The sequence below is a fragment of the Mobula birostris genome, chromosome 1, assembly GCF_030028105.1.
Source record: "Mobula birostris isolate sMobBir1 chromosome 1, sMobBir1.hap1, whole genome shotgun sequence".
Classification (NCBI taxonomy): Eukaryota; Metazoa; Chordata; class Chondrichthyes; order Myliobatiformes; family Myliobatidae; genus Mobula; species Mobula birostris.
This window is the reverse complement of record NC_092370.1, coordinates 215,885,969-215,909,184: the sequence shown is the minus strand read 5'-3', so window position 1 is coordinate 215,909,184 and position 23,216 is coordinate 215,885,969. Positions and strand designations below refer to the sequence as shown.

Genomic DNA, 23,216 nt, shown 5'->3' with positions numbered 1-23,216 from the left:
TAGAATTTGTTGTCCTGTTCCTATCTGACATTGCTAATCTATGCAATTTACATGTCTAATCCTTTTAACGGTATGCAAAGATACAAATCTGACTGATTTAAATTCAGAGTCAATATGGAAAGAAATATTAAAGCTCCATGAGCACAAATTGGAGATTTATTTGCAATTTACAATTTTTCATTCCTGTAGTATCCTAGGTGATGAAGTCATTGGAATTTGGTCTCGAAATCTTGATAAAGCTGATGTGAATTGTGCCTGTGTCTCTCACTCGGGACTCAACATTGTAACAGGAGATGATTTTGGAATGGTGAAACTCTTTGACTTTCCCTGCACAGAGAAATTTGTAAGTTATTTCCTACCTGCTCAAAAGAGTTAATTTTTTAAAAGAAAATTTACTTGCTATATACTTTTCTCCTCCTAAGCTTAATACAATTAACACTGTAAATGCAAAATTACAAGATCTACAGGAAGTGACCATGACTTCAAAATTACTAGGGTGAAGGGTAATTAGATTTAACTACACTATAAACTAGCAATAGACAAAGGAGGTAGTGACAGCTGGTTACCTCAGAAAATTGATTACTACATGTAAGTTAGTGTGGAATATAGTATTTTTGAAAAACTGATTGACAAACAATACTTATTCACATTCCTACCGTTGTAAACTGGTGAACCAAAAGTGGAATATCATTAGTTGCTTATTTTTAAAAACAACTGACACTGACATTAATCAAATATTTTAATAGGCACATAATTTAAATTTAGGTAGGTATTAACAAATTAGAAAAAAATGTTAAATTGGAATTGCAACGTGAAAGTAAACATCCACACCACTAAGTTCGGTAACAGTTATTGCTCTTCAACCAGAGGGCATAACTTCACTCAACCAATATTCAATTGATTCCACAACCTATGTACTCAGTTTCAAGGAGTCTACGACTCATATTGTCGATATTTATTGCTTTCATTTCTCTTTTTGTGTTTGAATAGTTTGTCGTCTTTTGCACAGTGGCTGCTTGTCCACCTTTGTGTTTCTTTGTATTACTGTGAGTGCCACAAAAAATAATCTCAGTAATACATGGTGATGTTATACAGTATGTACTTTGATAATAAATTTACTTTGAATTTAATGGCTAAAAATGATCATTTCTGATCAGTGCAAATTTGTGGGAGATAAAAGTTAGAATTTTCTTCAAATTATTTTGGGCTCATTCTTGAGGAATGGGGTACTGAACTTAAATTGTTCTGTCCTATGTTTTTTGTGTTCTACTAGCTTTAAAAAAGTACCTCTTATTCATAATGTTCGCATGGTAGATCACGGGAGTTTAAGCATGGTGATTTTCATTAAACCTAACGACACATGAAGGCAAAGTGCCAGAATTATGTCTCAAACAGTTAGGTACTTCATCTAATAACTCTGTACATTCTATAATGTTTCCATTAAAGTATTAGCTAAGATATCAAAGATAACTAGTCTGTCAAGGGTTTTAAAAAAAATTAAGATCTTCATATAAGCACTGCTATGTTTCCTACATCACAACAGTCTCAACCCTTAAAGTTTTTCATGGTTCTAATAGGGCTTTATTGACAAACACATCAGTCCCTATACAGATATATTGAAATGCATCCCTGTACAGAGACACGTTTGTTCATTTTACTTCAACTACAAAAGCAACACAAGTCATTACATCTATCAATTGGGCTTAAGATCGCTGTTTCATTCTCCGGTCATCTACAAACTGTCTTGAATGTTTCATCCCGCACTCCTCCTCCCATAAGTTTAAGTAACTTGTGCCTTTGTCGCTGATTGAGCCATCCACTTGGCTGGCTCTGCCACCTTTCCTCCTGTCATCATGCCAAATTTCATTCTATTTTGTTTTTGACAACAACCTGTCCCAGAAAGTCAGCATAACTTCAGGAAGGGGGGGGGGGGGGGCGCAGTGCAATGTTTCTCTGAGCAAACATCACCACTAGCCTCTCCTGATCTAACCATGTTGATGCCAGGAAAGCTTACCAGCACCTCTACTTGCTCAGGAGCTAAGTAAATTTGGCATGCCCCTTTTGACCCTCACCAGTTTTTAACAATGCACCACAGAATACCTGGCATGGCAACTGTTCTGCTGTAACTACAAGAAACTGCATATGTTATAAATACAGATCAGCACATCACAGAAACTGGCCTCCTCTCCATAGACTCTATCTATCATTCTTCTTGCCTTGATAAAGCAACCCGTAAAGAATCAAAGACCCCACTCGTCACCCCCAACGATAAGACACAAATACCTGAAAACACATCCCACCAGGCTCAAGAACAGCTTCCATCCCAATGTTATAAGATTATTGAATGATTACCTCATACGATAAAATGGACTCTTTGACCTTGTACCTTATTGTCTAGTTGCACTGCACTTTCTCTAACTCTAACACTTTATTCTGCATGCTCATTGTTTTACCTTGTACTATTTCAATGCACTGTTGTAATGAACTGATCTGTATGAATAGTATGCAAGTTTATCACTATACATTGGTGCATGTGACGAGGATAAACCAATTCACCAAATATTTTGCTTTGACACCGTGTCCATAACACATTCGATTTTTCCCTACATTTTAAATGTAAATAAATATTCATCGTCACCAAAACTCTGTATTTGAACATACCAGTCAACATCTTACATGAGTATAACCACCCTATTTAATAATTATCTCCACAGCTTCTCCTGTAGTTAACCACATCACCCATTTACAAAGCCTTAACATCCAGCATGGACATTTCCTTTGCATAGCTTCCCTATTTAATTCCACAGGAGGGTCCATAACACCGGGTCTCTTGTTCCCTGCATTATCTTCAATTTATATTGTAGGCTCCCTCCTTTATATTACAACTCTGATTGAGGATAATTCTATTTGTATATACTTACAGCAATTACGCCTAGTTCACCACCAGAGTTTTTAAACTTCACTGGTGTGTGCCACTTGGCACTTGATTCTACTGCCTGCCAATTTTTAGAGCTTTTAAACTTGAAATTACAAAAGGTATTCCTTCAACAATAAAATAAGAAGATCACCAGGTTTCATACAATTAGCAAATCAAACTTTCAACACATTAAACATATTAAAAATAAAACTGCTTTGGCAATGGTGGTGGAGGGGGAATAGAAGTAGTAAATTATTTTGTATCCATCATACACTCCATATAAAGAGACACAAATGTGTCATCCTTCTCAATCTTAGTAGTTTATACAACCTCAAACTTCTCATACAACCTTTTCATGAAAAAGAGATCATCTGAATCAGCTTGTCGGCTTCTCTCAAGCACTTTTAGACTTGCCTATTGAATTCATGATTATATTTATTACAGATCTTTTTTTTAAACACTCAGGCAAAACACAAGAAGTATCTGGGTCACTCTGCTCAGATCACCAACATAAAGTTCACAAGTGGAGATCGATATGTTGTCAGTGCAGGGGGACAGGATTGTAGGTATGAATTTCAAAGTTTATGACTATGAAGTTGTTTTTTCTTAGAATAATATTTGTATATGTAGCCAGTAAACAAAAAGTAATTTCCACTTGTTTAAACAGCAAAATTACACCTCCAGCATTTACAATTCAATAAATAACACTTTATTTTCTCTCCCTTCTGATTCAAGTGTGTTTGTCTGGAAGTGTCTATGAAAATAGTGATTCAGCAAAAGAACACGAAGCAGAGCCTGGATCATAAGCAGAGTTGAAAAAGTTCAGTTCAATGGAAAGAAATATATGAAGAACTCAAGGCTATATAAAAAAAGGCAGCTAATACTATCTGCAAGCTAAACTAGGAAGGTAATTTGGTAAATGATTTTAAGCTATTTTTGTTTTAAGGCATTTTATCAGATTTTCTACTGCACAGTGTTCAAATCACATCTTGAACTTTAGGCATAGCTTGTATTCTAACTTTAATGCTGACTTACAAATTACTTTGACCATTTTACATCTATGGTCCTGTTGTCAAGGACAGAATTTCTAAACAATCATGTGGCAATGCCATGAAAATGGTTAATTGAGTTCTATCAATACACGAAGTTAATATTGTAAGTGCACTGCTAAATGTAACACAAACTCAATATCTCAAATCTTGTGCTGTAGCTGATTTGGTAAGCAGCCTTAGGACATTTATAGTAAACTTATGCTTTAAAACTTTTTTCCAGTGCTGTTGTGGGCTTCATCTTGAATGTACCAGTTGAATAACCTTTCAAATTGGGGGGAGAAAAAGCTGAAGCAAGCATGCCAAAACATACTATGCACTATTGTACCAATCACTGTGGCTACCTGAACAATACTTTTGGTTCAGTATAATATGTTTAATTTTTAACTTGTATCTTTTAGATTTTTCAGGTGTCAAATTTGTGATTCTGCAGATTATAATTTTTGCATTGATATAAATATATATATATATATAAATAAAATGTAGCTTTTTGACATATAGTAAATGTGTAATACTTTGACTTACAACCTAGGTTGATATACACTGTACTTTTGTTTTTCAAATTAATAGAATCACAAAATACTGAATTTTTTTACTTGAGTTAAACAGTTTGTGAATGATAACTTCATGTAAAATTCCCCATAAGCAAAACTAAATACATGTAGTTAACTCCAAATAGTTTATTTGCTGATGATTGAAGTCTGTACAAAAGGATTTTCAAGTGAATTGTCAAATGATAGAAATTTTACTGAAATGAATAGTCTTTGTTCCAGTGCTTACACTGGAGCTAACCACAATTTATTACAAAATACACATTATAAATTACCAATCCACCAAGCTGCATTATTGTAACTTTAATACTTTGCACTGTATAGTCTGTAAACAGCAATACTTCTCATGTTTTGTTATAGCTCTTCTACTCCTAATGCTTCTGATAACTTCAGTTACTTAAAATCTAAAGAAACTACTATTTATGATTTTGTTTTGGAAAAAGTGGATTTAGATTAATGGAATTCTGGCTAAGAGTATTAGTTTTACAAAAAAATTTCATTATCAATTTCCTCAGCATGATTGTCGTGTTGCAAGGCTAAAATGCAAAAAATCTTTCCTAGAGAATGTTTATTAGCTGATACTTATTCAAACTGGATTACACTTAAAAACACAAAGCTAATATAAATGGTCGCAGATCATTTATATCTGAAGTGTAACGTAATGTGACAAGTTAAAAAATGCCTTCTCACAGGTAATATTATTTTGAACCATTCAAGGAGTTACTGACAAGATGAATATAATTTTTGGTCAATATACTGTTGGGTGACAAACTGATTAATGCAACTAATAATTCTAATTTATGTTGTTCACAGGAAGATAATTTTTAAACAAATGGTACAATCCCTGTTGAAAATAATTTACACCATCAAATAGCCACAAAATAACTCATTCTGATAATCAAAGTTCCAAGTGCTTTCCTAAAAACAAGTTTGTGTTCAGTGTTAAATAAAACATGCCAATGTTTCCACACCATCATGTTTCTTCTAATTTTAAACTCAAACTTGCAAAAATTAAGTTGTGACTTTGCTACTGAATTTACTATTAGTTTTTGAAGCAACACGTATTTCCAAAGTTAAACATCTTTAGAAAAGGGACTGAAGATCTACTGAAAGTAAAATAGCAAGTATTACATTTTATCAATTACCTTTTAGTATTTTTTGAAAATTCCTCCGCAAATTCTCGTGGGATAAACCACGAGAGGAATATTTCTAACTTTTTAAAAAATGTTTTCACCATGAAATACAACACCTAGGGCCGTGTTGTGCCTTATTGTGCATTACAGTAGTGGAACAACATTACATACTCTTTTCGTAATTACATGATCTTAAAATGGATACAATGCCTAAAATATGAAGATATAATAAATGGCAAAGAACTGCTCATGAGAAAATATCTGAAGGACAGTGTGTAAAAAAAAAACACACAAAACAAGTAACTGATTCATTAAACAAACTGAGTTCTTTTTACTGCAAACAATCTCAACAAAATTGACCTTACATCAAATACTGATCTTCTTTCAATTTTCCACTGAATTTAAGATACTGTCTCTAACAGCACAAAATACAAGTTACACAATGCACCTTACGAGAACTCATTGTTGAGAAATTACATGTCTGTATCCAAATTATGCACAAAAAAATCTAGTCAGTTCACGTCTGAAGAATTATTTGTAAAATGTTTGATATTCAGTGTTATACAATATTGGAAGAGGGCAATACAAATTTGTAAAATGCTACATTAAATAGTTGCAACCTTATGTCCACAATATGGGATTCTGCACGATCCAGACTGATCATTCGCTGTAAAATAAAAGAGATGTCTTAGACTTAATGAACAGTACAAAATTGAATTATTTACATTGTGGAGAAACACATGATGGGAGAAAATTAGCCTTTAATATTTACAACTTAACCAATTTTCAGATGATTAGTAAAGTTCTTTCAATGCTGTATTACCTATTTTGTTGAGATCTGGTCCATTTAAGAGCATGGCGTGGAGGTAATGTAATTGTAGGGTGGTAGAATGTACAGTCAGTTCTCTTACACTGTGTACTGAATCGACATGGCTGAGAAAAACAGGGAGAGTCATCACGTACAGAATAACCTCATTTCAATAAACTAATCCTTTCAAATGACATTGTTTACCTTTGGATGAATAAAAGGACACTCCACTTTTTTGCAATCTGGAAAGAATCGACATAAAGAACTCCCTGCTGTTGTCACGGGAGCTATAAAATAAATTTAAGATACAAGATAAGCTGAATTTTTTTTTAATGTGTCAATGCTAAAGCATATCAGTGATTATCCTTACTATTCCTACTCTACTACTCCATTTCACCTTTACAATTTTCCTAACCTTACCCAAAACTTTGAATGCAAATTACCCATATAAAGCAGTATATATGATACGTAAATTACACCTGCATTTTTTAACTGAATTAAGTCTTGTCAAAAATAAATGCACTTGCAGACCAACAATTTCCCCTTGAGGGGATTTGGGCAGGTCATTCCAAAAATGTATTCCACAGTTCCCAAACACTAAAGTTTGTTGGTTGGGAGCCCAGGGGAGATACCAATTTCAGCTTAGCGCCTACCTCTGATGCGCTGATTGGGGTCTAATCACACAAAGGACTAATGTTAGAAAGTTGGCACAAGGTGCTGAGTAGTCTAACTTTTTCTTCCAATTTTCAGGTACTAAATGTCCATTGTTTGGTTACAACTGTAGAGCTGTCTTTATAGTAGTCTTAAAATTAAAGATACCAAACCATGTTAAGTACTTTAAAATATTTTGTGGTGGTGAAGGTTTCTTAATAATACAGATTGCCATGATAACTAAGTAGGAGGTATCATATACCTTATAGATTTGGTCCTTATCTATTAGAAGGCACAAACGTGCAAATAATCAGCCAGATACAAACCCTTTCAATTTTTATGGGGCAGAGGGGAAAAAGTTGTTTGAAGAAATACAATAAGATCAATACAAAATTGTATCTCAAGTGAAATACATAATAAAATTCACAATATTTGCTTTCTTGAACTAAATGTTTTGCTAAACAACAATCATCATTAGGCAAAATTTTAAGATTCAAGAAAGTACTGGGTTGTAAAACAGAGCAATATGCAACGGAATAAAACATTTACCTACAAGATGTCTCTATATTTCTTTAAACTGATTATGGACAGATTCAGATAGCTTATCTAATGGTCATATTTCATGTGTCAACCAAAACAGTGAGTACACACACAAAATTCCACTGAGGAAGACGTCACAGCCAAGGTTGACTATATGCACATGGATATGGTAGATCTGTGCGTTGCTGTGTTTTGATGTCCAATCCTGGGAATAAGTAGTTTGTATTGATCAAGTGAGAGTTTACTTTATCAGATGTAGAGATCCTATTTGATTTTGAGTGGCTATAACCCAACTACAACGGTATGTTGGTTAACAGCACAAGGTCATTCAATATTCAACACGACATGAGGGGGACATGCTACCGTGGAAAGTGATACATTTACCACTCTACGGAGTGGTACAGATACAGCCACACTCTGAACCCGATCACAGACAACACATCTTGACTGATGCCAATCAATATAGGTTAAAATTACTAAAGATAACATCTGACTGAACCAGACGGGTGTTCGTGACAACGAGCAGTCTATTGGTTATTATTAAGAACTTTAAAAAAAGAAGAAATTTCAGATTATTAACAGAATTTTAAAAAACTGGTGCAATTTGTCCCATTTTATGAGTCTTTTCTATCCCAGTAGAGTTCTCTGCAGTACCAGTCTGGTAATTTAACCTCTTCTTATGAACCTCTGATTTCAGCAGCAATAGCACAGAAGATGTTTTATCACTCATTTATACTGAAAAGATTGTCTATTGGTAACAAGATTGGTATTGAGATTTAAGTTACATTTATGAATCAATATTGTAACATACAAACCTGGCTGTTTTGGCATTATAGCAGTCCGTTTGCTTGCATGTGTGTATGGACAATCTGGTCTAGTACACTTGGAATCATATTTGCAGTTTGGATGGATAAATAGGCACTTGTCCCCGTATTTACATTTTGGAAAGGTTCTAATAAAAAGGAAAAAATATTGGAAAATGTTAATACAAAACTATCATAATGAACTTCCATACATACTGCTTAAAATTTATGCTCTTGCCAAAAATTACTAAAATGAAAACTTAAGAAGTATTAGAATACAAACAAAAAAATTTCAACATTCATTCAAGCACAAGTACATCATTTTTTATGTTTAAAACTGATCATTACATTTTGAATCAAGGTGACTGGCATTCAAAGAGCTACTTCTTTGGAATTATACCACACTATATGATATGCTTACACAAAGCAAGCTCCATCATGGGCACCAGTCTCCTACCATTGAGGTCAACTTCAAATGGCAATGCATCAGAAAAGTAGCATTAATCATTAAGACCCCTAACACATGCTCTTTTCTTATTACCACCATCAGGGAGGAGGGAGGAAGTACAGGAGATTTAAAGCACATGCTCAACGTTTTAGGAACAGCTTCTTCTCCTTGGCCATCAGATTTCTGAATGGTCAATGAACATTACCTCACTATCTTGCCCAATTTTACACTACTTATTTATTTTTTATTATATTTCTTTTGGTAATTTATAGTTCTTTAAAAAAATGCCACAAAACAACATATTTCAAGACATGTCAGTGACAAAGCTGATTCTGACTCAGTATTACTAAATCATGTAAAAGAATCAGTTCATTTTTTAATGAATTTGAAACAGGATACAAAATGCAGTAAATACTCAACAGATCAGGTAGTATCTGTGGATAAAATTATTACATTTAAGATTGATCGCCTTTCTGCAGGTTCTGAAGAGGTTATTAATCCTTAACACCACAGTTAGAAAATAAAATCCTCAGAGTTTAACATAATTTCCAGCTGAAGATACCTCTCATCTTTGACCCAATTGCTGACATGGTATAATAGAAAGATAATAACAGATAGATAGATAGCTAAGCAATAAATATCAAGAACACAAGATGAAGAGTCCTTGAAAGTGAGTCCATAGGTTATGGGAACAGTTCAGTGATGGGGTTTCCCTGTCCATGCTTCTTCATTCCCATAAGTGAATAGACCAAAATAACTGTGTTTCCCAAGTCCTCTTTTATGAAGCCTTCCAAGAATTCACCACTCCTAAAGGGCTGACTTGTATCAGTTTTCAGTACTGTTAATTTCAAAGCTAATTTTATTTTTAGCTCCCTGTTCACTCTGGATCCATTGTTCTTCACTATTTCCAGAAGATTTTTTTGTCATTTTCCATGAAATCAGTAAAACATTTTCTTATTCCCATTATACAAGAGATCTCACTCAATCATTCCTAAATTGGAAGTTAGAGGGCGACTGAGTAAAAGGCTCCCAATGCTGGGGAAGAATAAGAACTGATGGAAAAAGAACCCCTGTAGGACAGAGCACCTGTGATCAGATGTTAACCTTAGGATGGCATAAGGGTACAAATGAAACTACCCTCAGTAGTACTTATTGGATTTGTGGAAACTGGGCATACCCTTGGCTGCCAAAATATTCGACTGGGGATTGCTGTTTGGGTTATGTAGTACCATTTATACATCATACTTAAGATTTGAATCATGAGCCTCAGTATACAAGGAAACAGGCAATCACAGAAAGTGAGAGATTTTGGATGAAAGCCTTTCCAATGTATGGTGTGGGATGAATAATGAGAGAACTAATTATTATGGTTCCCACATTAGAGAAATTAGCAAATGAAACATCATATTCTTTTGGTCAAAGAGAAGCCTATTTGGAAATATCAGCTGAGTTAGTAGCAGCAAGTACTGTAGCACTGCAAAACAGAATGGCCCTAGACTTGTCTGAAAAAGGAGGCACTTGTGCCCTAATAGGGTAAAAATGTTACACTATATCCCTGACGAATCAGAAAATATAACTCATCTAACTGATCAAATTAGAAAAGCCATGGGAAAAAAATCAAGAAAAGTAGGGGACCAGTTTCATAATTACAATCCTACAGGAGGATGGTGGCATTTGGGAGCCCGAGCGGACGGTGAGCTATACTGGTTCACTGGTATAATACTGGGTGCAATAACTATAGTTGTAGTTGTACTGCAGTGTATATGCAGAGCAATACCCACACAGGAATGAAATCGGCCTCTTATTCCTGTATATTATAGAGGAAGAAGAGCTCTGGAGGATGTAGAAAACAAGGAGGAGGATTATTTAACGATGAGAAATTTACCACAAATATGAATCTCCCTTTGCTGACACTGATCTTGAAGGTTGATCTTATAATCAACAAGGGGAACTATGGAAGAAGAGTCAGCAAAGGAGTTAATAAACTAAGTAACTAACTTGTATTTTTCTGTTTGAACTTTGTAACCCAATATTCTAGGCTTAGACCTGCAGTTGACAGTCTTTCACAACCAGGAAGCAGGCTCCAAGTGAGGGTAGTCGAAAAACAGGAATGTGCCCTCAAGTGATTTAGCCACTTCTTTATTCTATGATTAAGAATATCTTGTATAACAGAGGTACTCGCATGCTACTAGTCGCACACACTTGTCTGTTCATGATACGCAGAAATCACTCTGTAACTCAGAGTCTTTCACCTTCCTGCAGGCTCTCCATGATATCATGCTGATTTAAGGCATCACTGCTTGAAATCTGATCTCCAGAGGCATTTTCTTCAACAAATATACATTAATTGATTTATCACTATACATAAAAGCTATCTTCATTGCTCCATTGCTGCTACAAGAACGTAAAATATGTCACAGAGAAAAAAGTGATTCAATAGTTAAGTAAATTCAATTAGTCCAATTGCTTTGGGTACCTACATAATGATCAGTCATATTCACGTAGAGAATTACCTTTCTGACGAACAGCTTTCCTTAAAATAGGTGGCAGTAGTTACTTTACATTATTTAGCCACCATTATTGCAGTAACAAAATAGTAGTGTATTCTATGAAATGCACCATATTTAAGCCTTATTTATACTGTTAAGTATACTACTATTTATCTGGACTTAATTAAAGGTGATTTTGAAAATTGTTCTGTTGAACAAAACAAAATCGAAACCAGTAAAGCACCACTACATTTACTGTAATTTTTTTTAAATTTTCAGTAAACATAAATGTGCAAAAGTAAAGTTAAAGAGAGCTATTCTGGTTGCCATCAAATATCAATAATAAATACTCTTAACTTGATACTCACTTGCACGAGGTTACAGGATGATGATACATACAATCATCACCATTTTTACAGGCGGGCCAGTACTTGCATCTTTCTAGAAGTTTCTGTCGTTTTGCTTGAAAGTTGCTGTCATCGATCTCTTCCTCTGATATTGGAAAAAGATTTGATAGTATGTTCTAAGTTAAATCGATAGATGACCCAATGCTTTATTTTGTTAAAAGTGCTTTAATTTCTGCCAATTTACATTAGTTAATTTCTTAGCCAAATGTTTGTAAAAGGTCATCAAATAAACAAAATAACTTAAGTATATTTTAATGATCCAGGCCGGCTGGTGGCGCAATGACATCAGCGCCGGACTCTGGAACGAAGGTTCACAGGTTCGAAACCAGTCGGGTCCGCTCCCGAGTATGCTTTCCGTCCGTGTCAGGTTGAGTGTTGAGATCACAACTCGACCTCGTAAAATAAAAGGAAAAATACTGCAAAATGTCTGTGTGAGGAGTGGCACGCCACACAGTCTCTCTCTCTCGCTCCGCGCCTTGTAAAGGCATGAAACATAGTCCCGCCAACATCGCACACGCACGAATGCACGCATGCAGACGCACACGCCAAAAAAAAGTGTACTTTAATGATCCAAACCCAGTCAAACATTTAATGTTTACCGTCTTTCTTCTTGGATGCTACCTCTGGACTACAATAAGCAACTCTGGCATGCAGAAAATACAGCCATCCAACACCAGATCCAATCAGACTATAACATACCTTCCTCCAAACCACCAACAGCAAAAATAAATTCTGACTGTCTGTCTACTCCAAAAGGGGCAAGGATCTCACACGTGACAAACCAGCCATTTCTCCACTATATATTCCTAAATTCTAGTTGTTTTAACCCTGAATCAGTAACTCACAATCACTGATACCTTGCCCGACACGCTCAGCTTTTGAGCAGGGGGAGGGATTTGGGGGTTGATGTGCCTGTTCCATTTTTGTTCATTTTTTTTGCAGGGAGGTGGGATTTGGGGATTGATAATCATGCCGCCTTTCTGTTTTGGTTTCATGGCTGCCCAGAGAATTGAAGTAACAGATAAACCTTTGAAGATTTCAGGCATAGTAACCACAGCCCCACTTCAAGATCCTGCAGTCAATAGTTGATTTCTTGTAAACTATTATATCCTCTCCAGCTTCTCTTTCTTCAGAAGGACTGTGAACATGTCAATTCTGACATCTAGTACGAATTTTTCATAACAGTCAGAACATCGACTTTTGGAGTAGGATTATTATATTGCAGTTATACAAGCTGTTAGCCAGACGGTGCCGTAGCGGCATCCTCACCGGACATGGAGGGGAGTAGTACCAGCTTCGAATCCAGCCGGTTGGTTCCTTGCACGCTTTCCATCTGTGCTGGGTTGAGCATCAAGCTAGGAATTCAGCCTCATAAAAATCAGACAGAAACGCTAAAGAAACAGCAAGATTACCACAAGGCAAGGAAAGGAACATCAACACAAGTTGTTGGTGAGACCGCACTTGGAGTATTGTGCACAGTTTAGCTCTATTATAGAAAACCTGTTATAGAAAACACAATCAAGCTGCAGCGGGTGCAAAAGAGATTTACAAGGACGTTGCCTGGACTACAGAGTCCGAGCAACAGGGAGGCTGGCCACACTGGATCTTTATTCCTTGGAGTGCAGGAGAATGAGAGGTAACCCCATAGAAGTTTATAAAATCATAAGGGTTATGAATAAGGTGGAAGTCATCTTTTTCCCGGGTTTGGGGAGACCAAAACTAGAGGGCACAGATACAAGATAAGAACAAAGTGATTTAAAAGAAACCTCTATACACAGAGGGTAATGAGTATCCTGAATAAGTTGCCAGAGGAAGTGGTCGAGGTGGATATAACTGCAAAATTTATGAGGCATTTGGATAGGTACATGAAAAGGAAGGGCTTGCGAGGTTATGAGCTGAATGCTGGTAACTGGAACTAACAGGGAGGATGATGTGAGTACAGCTGAAAGGCTTGTTTCCTTGCTGTATTTTCTCTAACTCCTTGTTTAAATTACTCCACCTACATTTTGATTCTATGACAGGACTATGAATAGGCCTAAACACAACTGCTGAATTATATTAGGAGGGGGAGAAGAAGATGGCAGCGCATGCAGCCGCTCCAAAATGATATTGGTATTTGTTAAGTAGGTACCGTGCACAATCCTGATTTGATGGAGACAGACATGAGAAGCACGGAGGAACATCCAGAGAAACTTCTGAAATGCCCGCTTCGCTGCCGCTGCCTCTGTGTGATCGAGAATCTCCGGAGGGGAAGGCCCTAAATCCTCGGCTTGCCTGTTGCCTGTTAAGGGGGTCAGGGTCAAAGCGGTGCTCGGTGTCGGAGGACTGGTCAGAGGCTCAAAGTTTTCGAATGGACTCAAGAGTCGGCGGTGGTCGGGTGCTTCCAGGGTGCTGCATCGGCAAGTTTGCGGTGCTGGAAGCTCATGGCAGGGAGAGTTTTTCTTCCTTCTACCGTCTGTGTGAGATGATGGGACTTTTGAGAGACTTTGAGACTTTTCTTTTTACTGTGCCCATGGTCTGTTCTTCATCAAATTACAGTATTGCTTTGCACTGTTGTAACTATATGTTATAATTATGTGATTTTGGTCAGTTTTTCAGTCTTGGTTTGTCTTGTGTTTCTGTGATATCATATTGGAGGAACATTGTATCATTTCTTAATGCATGCGTTACTAAATGACAATAAAAGAGGACTGCGTGTCCTCATAATCTAATATCTCTTTGTTGTCTCTGCAATATTTAAAAAGGATAATCACACCACTCTCCTAGAACTATTAACATTACTAAGCAGAAATAGGGTGCCTTTCACTCAATTCCATTGTTATTTTGCTAATCAGTGCCAAGTATCTACAGCAGGGGTCGGCAACCTTTTTGCCTCTGTGGGCCGGATCGCGTATTAATGAGCGGACGGTGGGCCAGATAAATGCCATAAAAAACTTGAAATATGGGAATTATCCATTTAAATACATCTAGTTATGTTTTACCTCAAATTAATGAATAACGCATGCTAGAAAATCATTTGTGCTTAACGTTGCTTATCCCTCATCTAGAGCAATGCCTTCTTCTATCACCTTTATCTATAGTTCTATGTGGTCAGACTCTTCTAATGGTTGACAATGCCCAGCACACTCTCTCTCCTGCTCCTCCATTACTTCCATCTAGTTACCGTACTTTTCCAAAACCCAGCCTCAAGAAAAGCCTATTATTAAATATTGGAAAACAAAATATACCACCTTCAGCATTGGGCACAAACTCCTTAGCTATGAACTTTCATCTGAGTTTCTCACCACTGCATTAAACAGAATTAAACAGAATCCAATTTTAAACTAATGATGGGATTTCAATACAAGAGCAAAACAAATTTGGCCGCCTTCTTCCATTTCTTATGTTCTTGTATCAGAATCCCTTGCGACGGCATCCCATTCAATGAAATCATTCATAATCATCTACCTCATTGACTTTCTTGCCAAAGCCCCTTCTGCTGTTTCTCAAAATTTACTTAAGTATAATCAATGATTGAACAATCAAACCCCCTGGGATATATAGTTCTAAATGTTTACAATCTTCTCGGTAAACAAATTTCACAATTGGCCCATTATCCTGACTCTCATTCTAAACTCTCCAGTGAATACAGGCTTTCAGCATTAACCTGTCAATCACTCAGACCTGTCTATCAAACAGATTGTGTCCCACTCTTCCATATTCCAACAAGGAAACATCAATTCTACTCATAGAACAGTACAGCCTTTTCTTAGTGTATCAGGGAACATCCCTATCATCAATCTTGTGAATATACATTCATTTACTCCAGTGAATGTATACACTCACTGAGATAAGAATTTAAACTGCATGCTACTCTCAGGTTGCATGTGAGGCTGCATTTGAATGCATTGCATTCACTAGTTTTCCCTCAACTATCCCACCTATTACACCAAAAACTATTATACTTAATCATATTATGATTTTCTAAATGTCTTATTACACTTCCTCATGAATAATCACATTTTTTCACAAGTAATAGTAATTCATCTCTTTTTCCTCTTCCTCTTCTTGCATTAGGGTGTTGCACTTACTTCCTTTCAATCTCTTCCAGAATCCAAGAAACGTGGAAAACGTCACACTATTACATATTTCTATTTCCTTCAGAACAATGTTTTCTTTGACCTTTGCTGCTGAAGCTCAATTCTTTGTTTTACCATCACAAGATTCAATTAAAGCCATGTTTTCTTGGCTGGCTTTCTCCTCCCCACCATAAATTTAATCTCTTTTAAAACTTAGCTTCTCACTTACTTGCTTGCATGTTTTTGCATAATCAAAACATGCAAGTTGCAAGAATCAACTTACAACAAGGAATACAATCATGAACTGAAAAAATAAAAGGATCTACAGGCCCTTTGGCTCTTCAAACCAATCTATTAATCTCTGTTCTAAATAGCAACTGCATAGGAAATTTCCAAAGATTCGCTGCCCTCTATATGAAGATATTTCTTCTCATCTACCACTTCTGAAACTATGAACCTTGGTTTTAGATTGCTCAGCCAAGGAAAATATTCTTCCCACGATCAACCTGTCAAAACTGCAAAGAATTTTGTAAATTTCAATGAGATCTACTCATTCTTCTAAACTCCAGGGAAGACATGTCTGACCTGCTCAATACCTTCCTTCAGCAAACCCTCTACCCCTAGGATCAGCTTAATGAAGAACATTAACAGAAACACCAAAGCACCTTTACTTCCCCCAAAGTGTCTCCCACTATGATGTAAGGAAAGAAAATCAACAGTACAAAAAGGTTGGTCACACAATGTGCTTCATTAGCTAAACATTTTTAATTAAATCTGGATTCTTTTTTAAAGTGCAATTATTAACTGTAAAAATACTAACTTAGATAATTACCATCAGATTCAATCAATGTTTGAGCAACAGACTGCATTGATGATTTGTATTTCCTTCCAGCCTCTTGTAAGAGACCACTTTGCTCTATTGGCTCAGTCTCCTCATCTTGTTCTGAAATAGATTCAGGGGGACTTGGAATGCCATCCAGTGTCACAATAAATTTAGGACTCGATTCCTCAGAGTCAGCTTGATCTCTATTAAAGAAATATAAAAATAGTAATTAATATTAAGGCTCTTTCATCTTAATTTCAGCAAGTAATGCTAAAAGATGATAAACATTACTCAATATTGTCAGAATAATAAGTTGTCTAAAGAATCCAACTAAAGAGCCTAAAAATTACTAAAAATATTTTATGGTCTCAGCTACCTGAGTCACTGATCTGTGACTTTAGATTTAATGTAATTAGCCACTGCTGTTCTTTATACCCATCCTTAAAAGGCCCTTGGGAAGATGAAATGAAACCACCTTGTGTAAGTCATAGATCATAAAAGATAGCAGCAGAATTAGGCCATTCAGCCCATTGAGTCTGCTCAGCCATTCCATCATGGCTGATTTATTATCCACCACAACCCCATTCTCCTGCTTTGTCCCCGTAATCTTTTCACACCCTTACTAATCAAGAACCTATTAACCTCCACTTTAAATATACCCACATCCATCTGTGGCAATGAATTCCACAGATTCACCACCACCTGGCAGAAGAAATACCTCCTCATCTCTGTTCTACAGCGACATCCTTCTATTCTGAGGCTGTTCCCTGTGGTCCTAGACTCCCCCACGAAAGGAAACATCCTATCCACATCCACTCTATCCAGACCCATTAAGTCTATGTGGAGAAGAGCATAAACGAATGGAGAAAGTACATCCAAGTTAGCTTGGTATGCATCTTGGAGGGGAAATTGCTAGGGCCTTGTCCCCAGATGCTTGTTACCTCTGTTTAGCTGGTGACATTATGACCTTAATCATTTGAATGCTTAACACTGGGTAGAAATAACAACTTAGATTTACATTTTAAAATAAATTTGCTAAGCCATTAGACAATTTTCTATTGATAGAATTCCTTGTTGCTGAAGCACAGCATTCTAAAATTCTGTTATTGGTGAAATTAGGTTAAGATCAGTTTAATTAACTAAAGGTGCAAATTTCTACGAAAGGACTTGAGGATGGGACTTATTTACATTTGATTGATGGTTAATATGTGCAAGTAAACAAACTGCTGGCTTGGGAAGATAACAGCAGGGTTAATCTAAGACTTGTATACTGTATATGATATGAATGAAAACATAAAAAAGCAATCCTGCAGAGTCTTGGAACTTACCTTCATTCGCCCCATCAATGAACTGTTCCCACAAGCTATGGACTCAATTTCAAAAGCTCTTCATCTCATGTTCTTGATATTTATTGTTTATTTATTATCATTATTATTACTATTATTTCCTTTTTTTTTCCTTTTGTATTTGCAGAGTTTGTTGCCTTTTGCAAATTGATTGCTTGTCCGTCCTGTTAGGAGCGGTCTTTCACGGATTCTATTATGTTTCTCGTATTTACTATAAATGCCCGCAAGAAAATGAATCTCAAGATTGTATACAGTGACATATATGTACTTTGATTATAAATTTATTTTGAAGTGAACTTTCATGGAACCCCTCCACTTTTGTGCCATCTCAAAAAATTGATTAATAATGTTGAAACTTGGCTGGTTTTGGCCTGACAGTGAGGCCAGAAGATAAGAGCCTTCAAATGCAAAGTGATTTAGGAAAAGCAAGGAGCAAGAGCCTAGGATTCTACCTTGATCAGATTCTTCAGATAAACATTTGACTATTATTATTGTCATATGTACCGCGATACAGTGAACAGCTTGTCATACAGATCAGTTCATTACACAGTGCATTGAGGTAGAAGAATACTAGGAAAATATAACTGATTCATGGAAAGTAATCAAATGCCATGGCTGCATAGTGGTTAACATGACACTATTACAGCTCAGGGCCGAGTTCAGAGTTCAACTCTGACGTCAGCTGTAAGGTGTCTCTACTTCCTCCCCGTGGAACGTATGGGTTTTCTCCGGGTGCTCCGGTTCCCACCCACAGTCCAAAGATGTACTGGTTAGTAGGTTAGTTGGTCATTGTAAATTAGGTTAAGGTTGAACTGAAGTTTACTTGGGCAGCACGGCTCAAGGGGTCGGAAGGGCCTACTGTAAGTAAATAAACGAATAAATAAATAAGCAGACAAAATAAAAATGCAATCTCGCAGTGAAAGCATTAATTCTTGATGTACGTGAAGGGTTTACCCACTTGGACTGCACCATACGATCTTGTTCTGCTGACAAAGCTTCCACATAAACTGTAGCCTTTCCCTGAAGATGGGGTTCCACTGCTTCCAATACAGGCTTCTTTAAGATAAACGACCTTGTATCACCACCAGGTTTTGACTCTATTGGTTGCACTAGGGAATCCATAGGAGGTTATATTTTACAACAGTTAACAATCATGACAAAAAACAAAGTTATCCATTTCAGAGGCACTGCAGAGCATAAGGTCAAGCAAACCACTCTAGCACCTGTCAGAAACACTTAAAGGATGCATTTTTCAATCAGTTTTAAAATTTAATGCTTTATGCAAAAACAAGCTTCAAATATTCTTGTCTGGTTGGCTGTGAATCACAAATGCAGAATGACTGAAAAATGCTATATGTCAATATGTTGCAATTGTTTTGAGTTATTTTACATGATCCAAGGCTAAAACGATGCAAACTTTTTTTAAAAACAAAGCTTATACAAAGCTTAAGATCATAACATGTAGGAGCAGAATTAGGCCATTTGGCACATTGACTCTACTCTGCCATTTCATCATAGCTGATTTAATATCTCTCTCAACCCAATTTTCCTGTCTTCTCCCCGTAACCGTTGAAGCTCTGAGTAACCAACAACCTATCAACCTCTGCTTTAAATATACTCAATGACTTGGCCTCCACAACCGTACATGGCAATGAAATCCACAGATTCACCACCCTCTGGCTAAAGAAATTCCTCCTCATCTCTGTTTTAAATGGATGTCCCTCTATTTAGAGGCTGTACCCTCTGATCCTAGACTCACACACTATAGGAAACATCCTCTTACATCCAGCCTTCCTAGGCTTTTCAATATTTGGTAGATACCCCTCATTCTTCAAAATTCCAACAAATACAGACCTTGAGCCATCAAAGGCTCCTCTTACGTTAACCCTTTTGTTACTGGAAGCATTTTCGTGAACCTCCTTTGGACCTTCTCCAATACCAACACATCTTTTCTTAGATAAAACTGCTCACAATACTCTAAGCGTGATCTAACCAATGTATAAAGCCATACCATCACACCCTTGCTCTTATATTATAGTCCTCTTGAAATCAATGCTAACATTGCATTTGCCTTCCTTACCAGTGACTCAACCTGCAAGTTAACCTTTAGGGAATCCTGCACAAGGGCTCCCAAGTCCCCTTGCACCTTTGATTTCTGAATTTTCTCCCCGTTTAGAAAATAGTCTACATCTTCATTCCTTCTGCCAAACTGTATGACCATACACTTCCCTACACTACTTTCCATCTGCAAATTCTTTCCCCATTCTCCTAATCAGTCTATGTCCTTCTGCAGATCCCCTACTTCCTCAAACTTCGTGACCAAGTTTGCAAATGATACAAAGATAGGTGGAGGGGCAGTAATCTTTGTATCATCTGTAAACTTGGCCACAAAGCCATCAATTCTGTCATACAAATCGTTGACATATAATGCGAAAAGAAGCAGTTCCAATACCAACCCTTGCAGAACACCACTAGTCACTAACAGCTTATTAGATAGGTACACTTTATTCCCACTCTTTGCCTCCACCAGTCAGGCAATCTTCTATCCATGCTGGTATCTTTTATGTAATACCATAGGCTCTTATCTTGTTAAGCAGCCTCATGTGCAGCACCTTGTTAAAGGCCTTCTGAAAATCCAAACAAACTATTTCCACTGATTCTCCTTTATCTATCCTGACTGTTATTTCCTCAAAGGATTCCAATGGATTTGTCAGGCAAGATTTCCCCTTAAGGAAACCATGCTGACTTACTTTATCGTGCATGTCCAAGTATCCCGAAAATATAACACCTTCGTAACCAATGAAGATAGACTGACTGGCCTATGATTTCTTACCTTCTGCCTCCCTCCCTTCTTAAAGAGCGGAGTGACATTCACAATTTTTTTAGTCCTCCAGAACCATTCCAGAATCTAGTGATTCTTGAAAAGATCAATACTAAACTTAACTATAGAAATGAATCAGCATAAACATGTTCTCCCAGTAGTATAAAGTGTATGATCCAACTTGGCTTATACTGAAGTCCCTGCATCATAGAAGCTGGTCTTCAGCCAACTTGACTTCCATCATGTGGTATCAGCAAAAATAATGGGACAAGAATATCACCACTGTAATACTGAATGCCTGCTATTCAGAACTAGCTACATATTTATAACTAACTTGTTCTATTTGAAATAACACTATTTTAATACCTAGCAGGGTGAAAAGTCTTCCAGGGGACCTCAGAGGATAAGTCTAATTACCATCCAGTCTACTCTCAGCCAATAGAGCCATCAAGAATCAGAGTCAGAATCAAATTTATTATCACTGCCATATGTCATGAAATTTGTAGTTTTGTGGCATCAGTACAGTGTAAGACAAAAAAAAACTTACTATAAGTTACAATAAAAAGAGGAATATCAAAGTAGTATTGATGGATAGTTCAGAAATAGAACGAAGAAGCTGTTCGTAAAACATTGAGAGGGTCTGACTCAAGTGGTTCTGATTCACTAATAACACTTTCGATGAGCCCTATCTGGGCTTCTTCAGAACCACTTATTTCTGATCCAAATAAAGAACAAAGAACTGAATTCCAAAAATCACTGCTCTTGACCACAAGGCACTGGGTATCAAAGAGAAAAACTATGAAATTAACAAGGAGAAATCTATGGAGGGGAATAGGAGTGGATGGAAGATGCCTGGAATAAAGATCAATCACCCAGTCCCGGTCACTGGTTCAGAGGCTCTCTCTACCAGCATTAGGCAACAACCACCACTTGCTTCATCAATGATATCCTACCATTATGGAAAAGCCAGGTTTTCCTTTGCGACTTCTCAGAAAATGAAGCAGTCTGTGCATGCACGCAGCATGACCAAGGCAACATTTGGGCATGGGCTAGTAAGTGACAAATAATAAGCAGATTTAACACATACTCTCAGCATTCAATGGCACTGCCATCATCAAGTACTCCACAATCACTATCCCACAGGATACCAATGACCACAAAGTTAGCTGGACAAATCATATAAATTCTGAGGCATCAACAGCAGGTTGACAGCTGATACCCTACTGTGAACGACTCATTCCTCAACACCCCTAAAGCTTTATACCATTTACAAGTCAGGTATGTATATTAGAGTACTCTTCACTTTCATGAATGACTGCAGCTTGAACATACTCAAGAAGCCCAATATCAATCAGGAACAAGCAGCAAGCTTAACTGGCACCCCATCTACTCTGTTCACCATTGCATACCATTGATACAGTGTAGGGCTTCTACAAAAATACACCTTAATTACTTGTTTCAGCAGCTTCAGCAGTACCTCGCAAACCTGCAATATATTTTGGCACGTGAGACAAGGGCAAAGCACGCATAATAGTATGCTACCTCCTGTAAATTCCCTTCCAAAAGAAAGATTGAAGATTGTTTAATGTCATTTCTAGTACACAAGTGTAAAGGAGAACGAAATAATTGTTACTCCAGATCTGATGCAAAAACATTGAATAAGATAAAGAATGTAATATAATTTAAAAATATAATAAATATATATCCATAAGATTGCTTATATACATAGCTTGATTGTATGTCCATAAAGTGACACTAGGCACAGAAGTTTCTGTACACGAGGTGACTGACAGAAAATTGTAAAGTAGTGACAGAGGGTGGGTTAGTGGCTGTAAGTGTTATTCAGCCTTACTGCTTGGGAAAGTAACCATTTTTGAGTTTGGTGTCCTGGTATGGATGCTATGTAGCCTCCTCTCAGATAAGAGTGGAAAAAATAGACTATGAACAGAGTGGTTGGGATCTTTTATGATGTTACTGGCCCTTTTCCAGCACCTTTCTGTATATATGTCCTTAATGGCACGTAGGCTAGAGCCAGTGATGCAGTTTTGACTACCCATTGCAGAGCCTTCCTGTCTGCGGCACTGCAGTTTCCATACCAAGCAATGATGCAGCTTGTTAGGATGCTCTTTACTGTGCATCCGTAGAATGACCAGCGCATAGATGTGCATAATCCAGCTTTCTTCAGCCTCCTCAGAAAATAGAGGTGTTGAGCTTTCCTGATTCTGCAGAATGTGTTCTGGGACCATGAGAGGTTGTGTGAGATGTGCACTCCCAGGGGTTTGAAAATAGTGAATTGAGTAGAATAAGGAAAAAGGGAAGGATTTAAGAGAGTAAATTTAAGATGAAAAATGTTGGAAAGGTTGAAAATTAAT

At 36.9% G+C, this 23,216-nt stretch overlaps 2 protein-coding genes across 3 annotated transcripts in view; one reads left to right on the top strand and one right to left on the bottom strand.

Annotated features, from left to right (window-relative positions):
- LOC140212749 (echinoderm microtubule-associated protein-like 5) overlaps positions 1 to 4,392 on the top strand; it is a 184,679-nt gene extending 180,287 nt beyond the window's left edge. The window contains exons 40-42 of the mRNA XM_072283948.1: positions 190 to 343; positions 3,383 to 3,483; positions 3,653 to 4,392. Of these exons, the coding sequence (XP_072140049.1) occupies positions 190 to 343; positions 3,383 to 3,483; positions 3,653 to 3,677 (280 nt within the window). The 3' untranslated portion in view covers positions 3,678 to 4,392. The remainder of the gene's footprint in view (positions 1 to 189; positions 344 to 3,382; positions 3,484 to 3,652) is intronic.
- Positions 4,393 to 4,640: 248 nt separating this feature from the next.
- The window catches only part of zc3h14 (zinc finger CCCH-type containing 14), a 56,124-nt gene continuing 37,548 nt past the window's right edge, over positions 4,641 to 23,216 (bottom strand). For both annotated transcript variants that reach the window (XM_072271212.1, XM_072271221.1), the window contains 7 exons: positions 18,982 to 19,132; positions 16,687 to 16,880; positions 11,758 to 11,881; positions 8,465 to 8,601; positions 6,663 to 6,745; positions 6,474 to 6,583; positions 4,641 to 6,317 (listed from right to left, as the gene is read on the bottom strand). In XM_072271212.1, the coding sequence (XP_072127313.1) occupies positions 6,311 to 6,317; positions 6,474 to 6,583; positions 6,663 to 6,745; positions 8,465 to 8,601; positions 11,758 to 11,881; positions 16,687 to 16,880; positions 18,982 to 19,132 (806 nt within the window). In that variant the 3' untranslated portion in view covers positions 4,641 to 6,310. The remainder of the gene's footprint in view (positions 6,318 to 6,473; positions 6,584 to 6,662; positions 6,746 to 8,464; positions 8,602 to 11,757; positions 11,882 to 16,686; positions 16,881 to 18,981; positions 19,133 to 23,216) is intronic.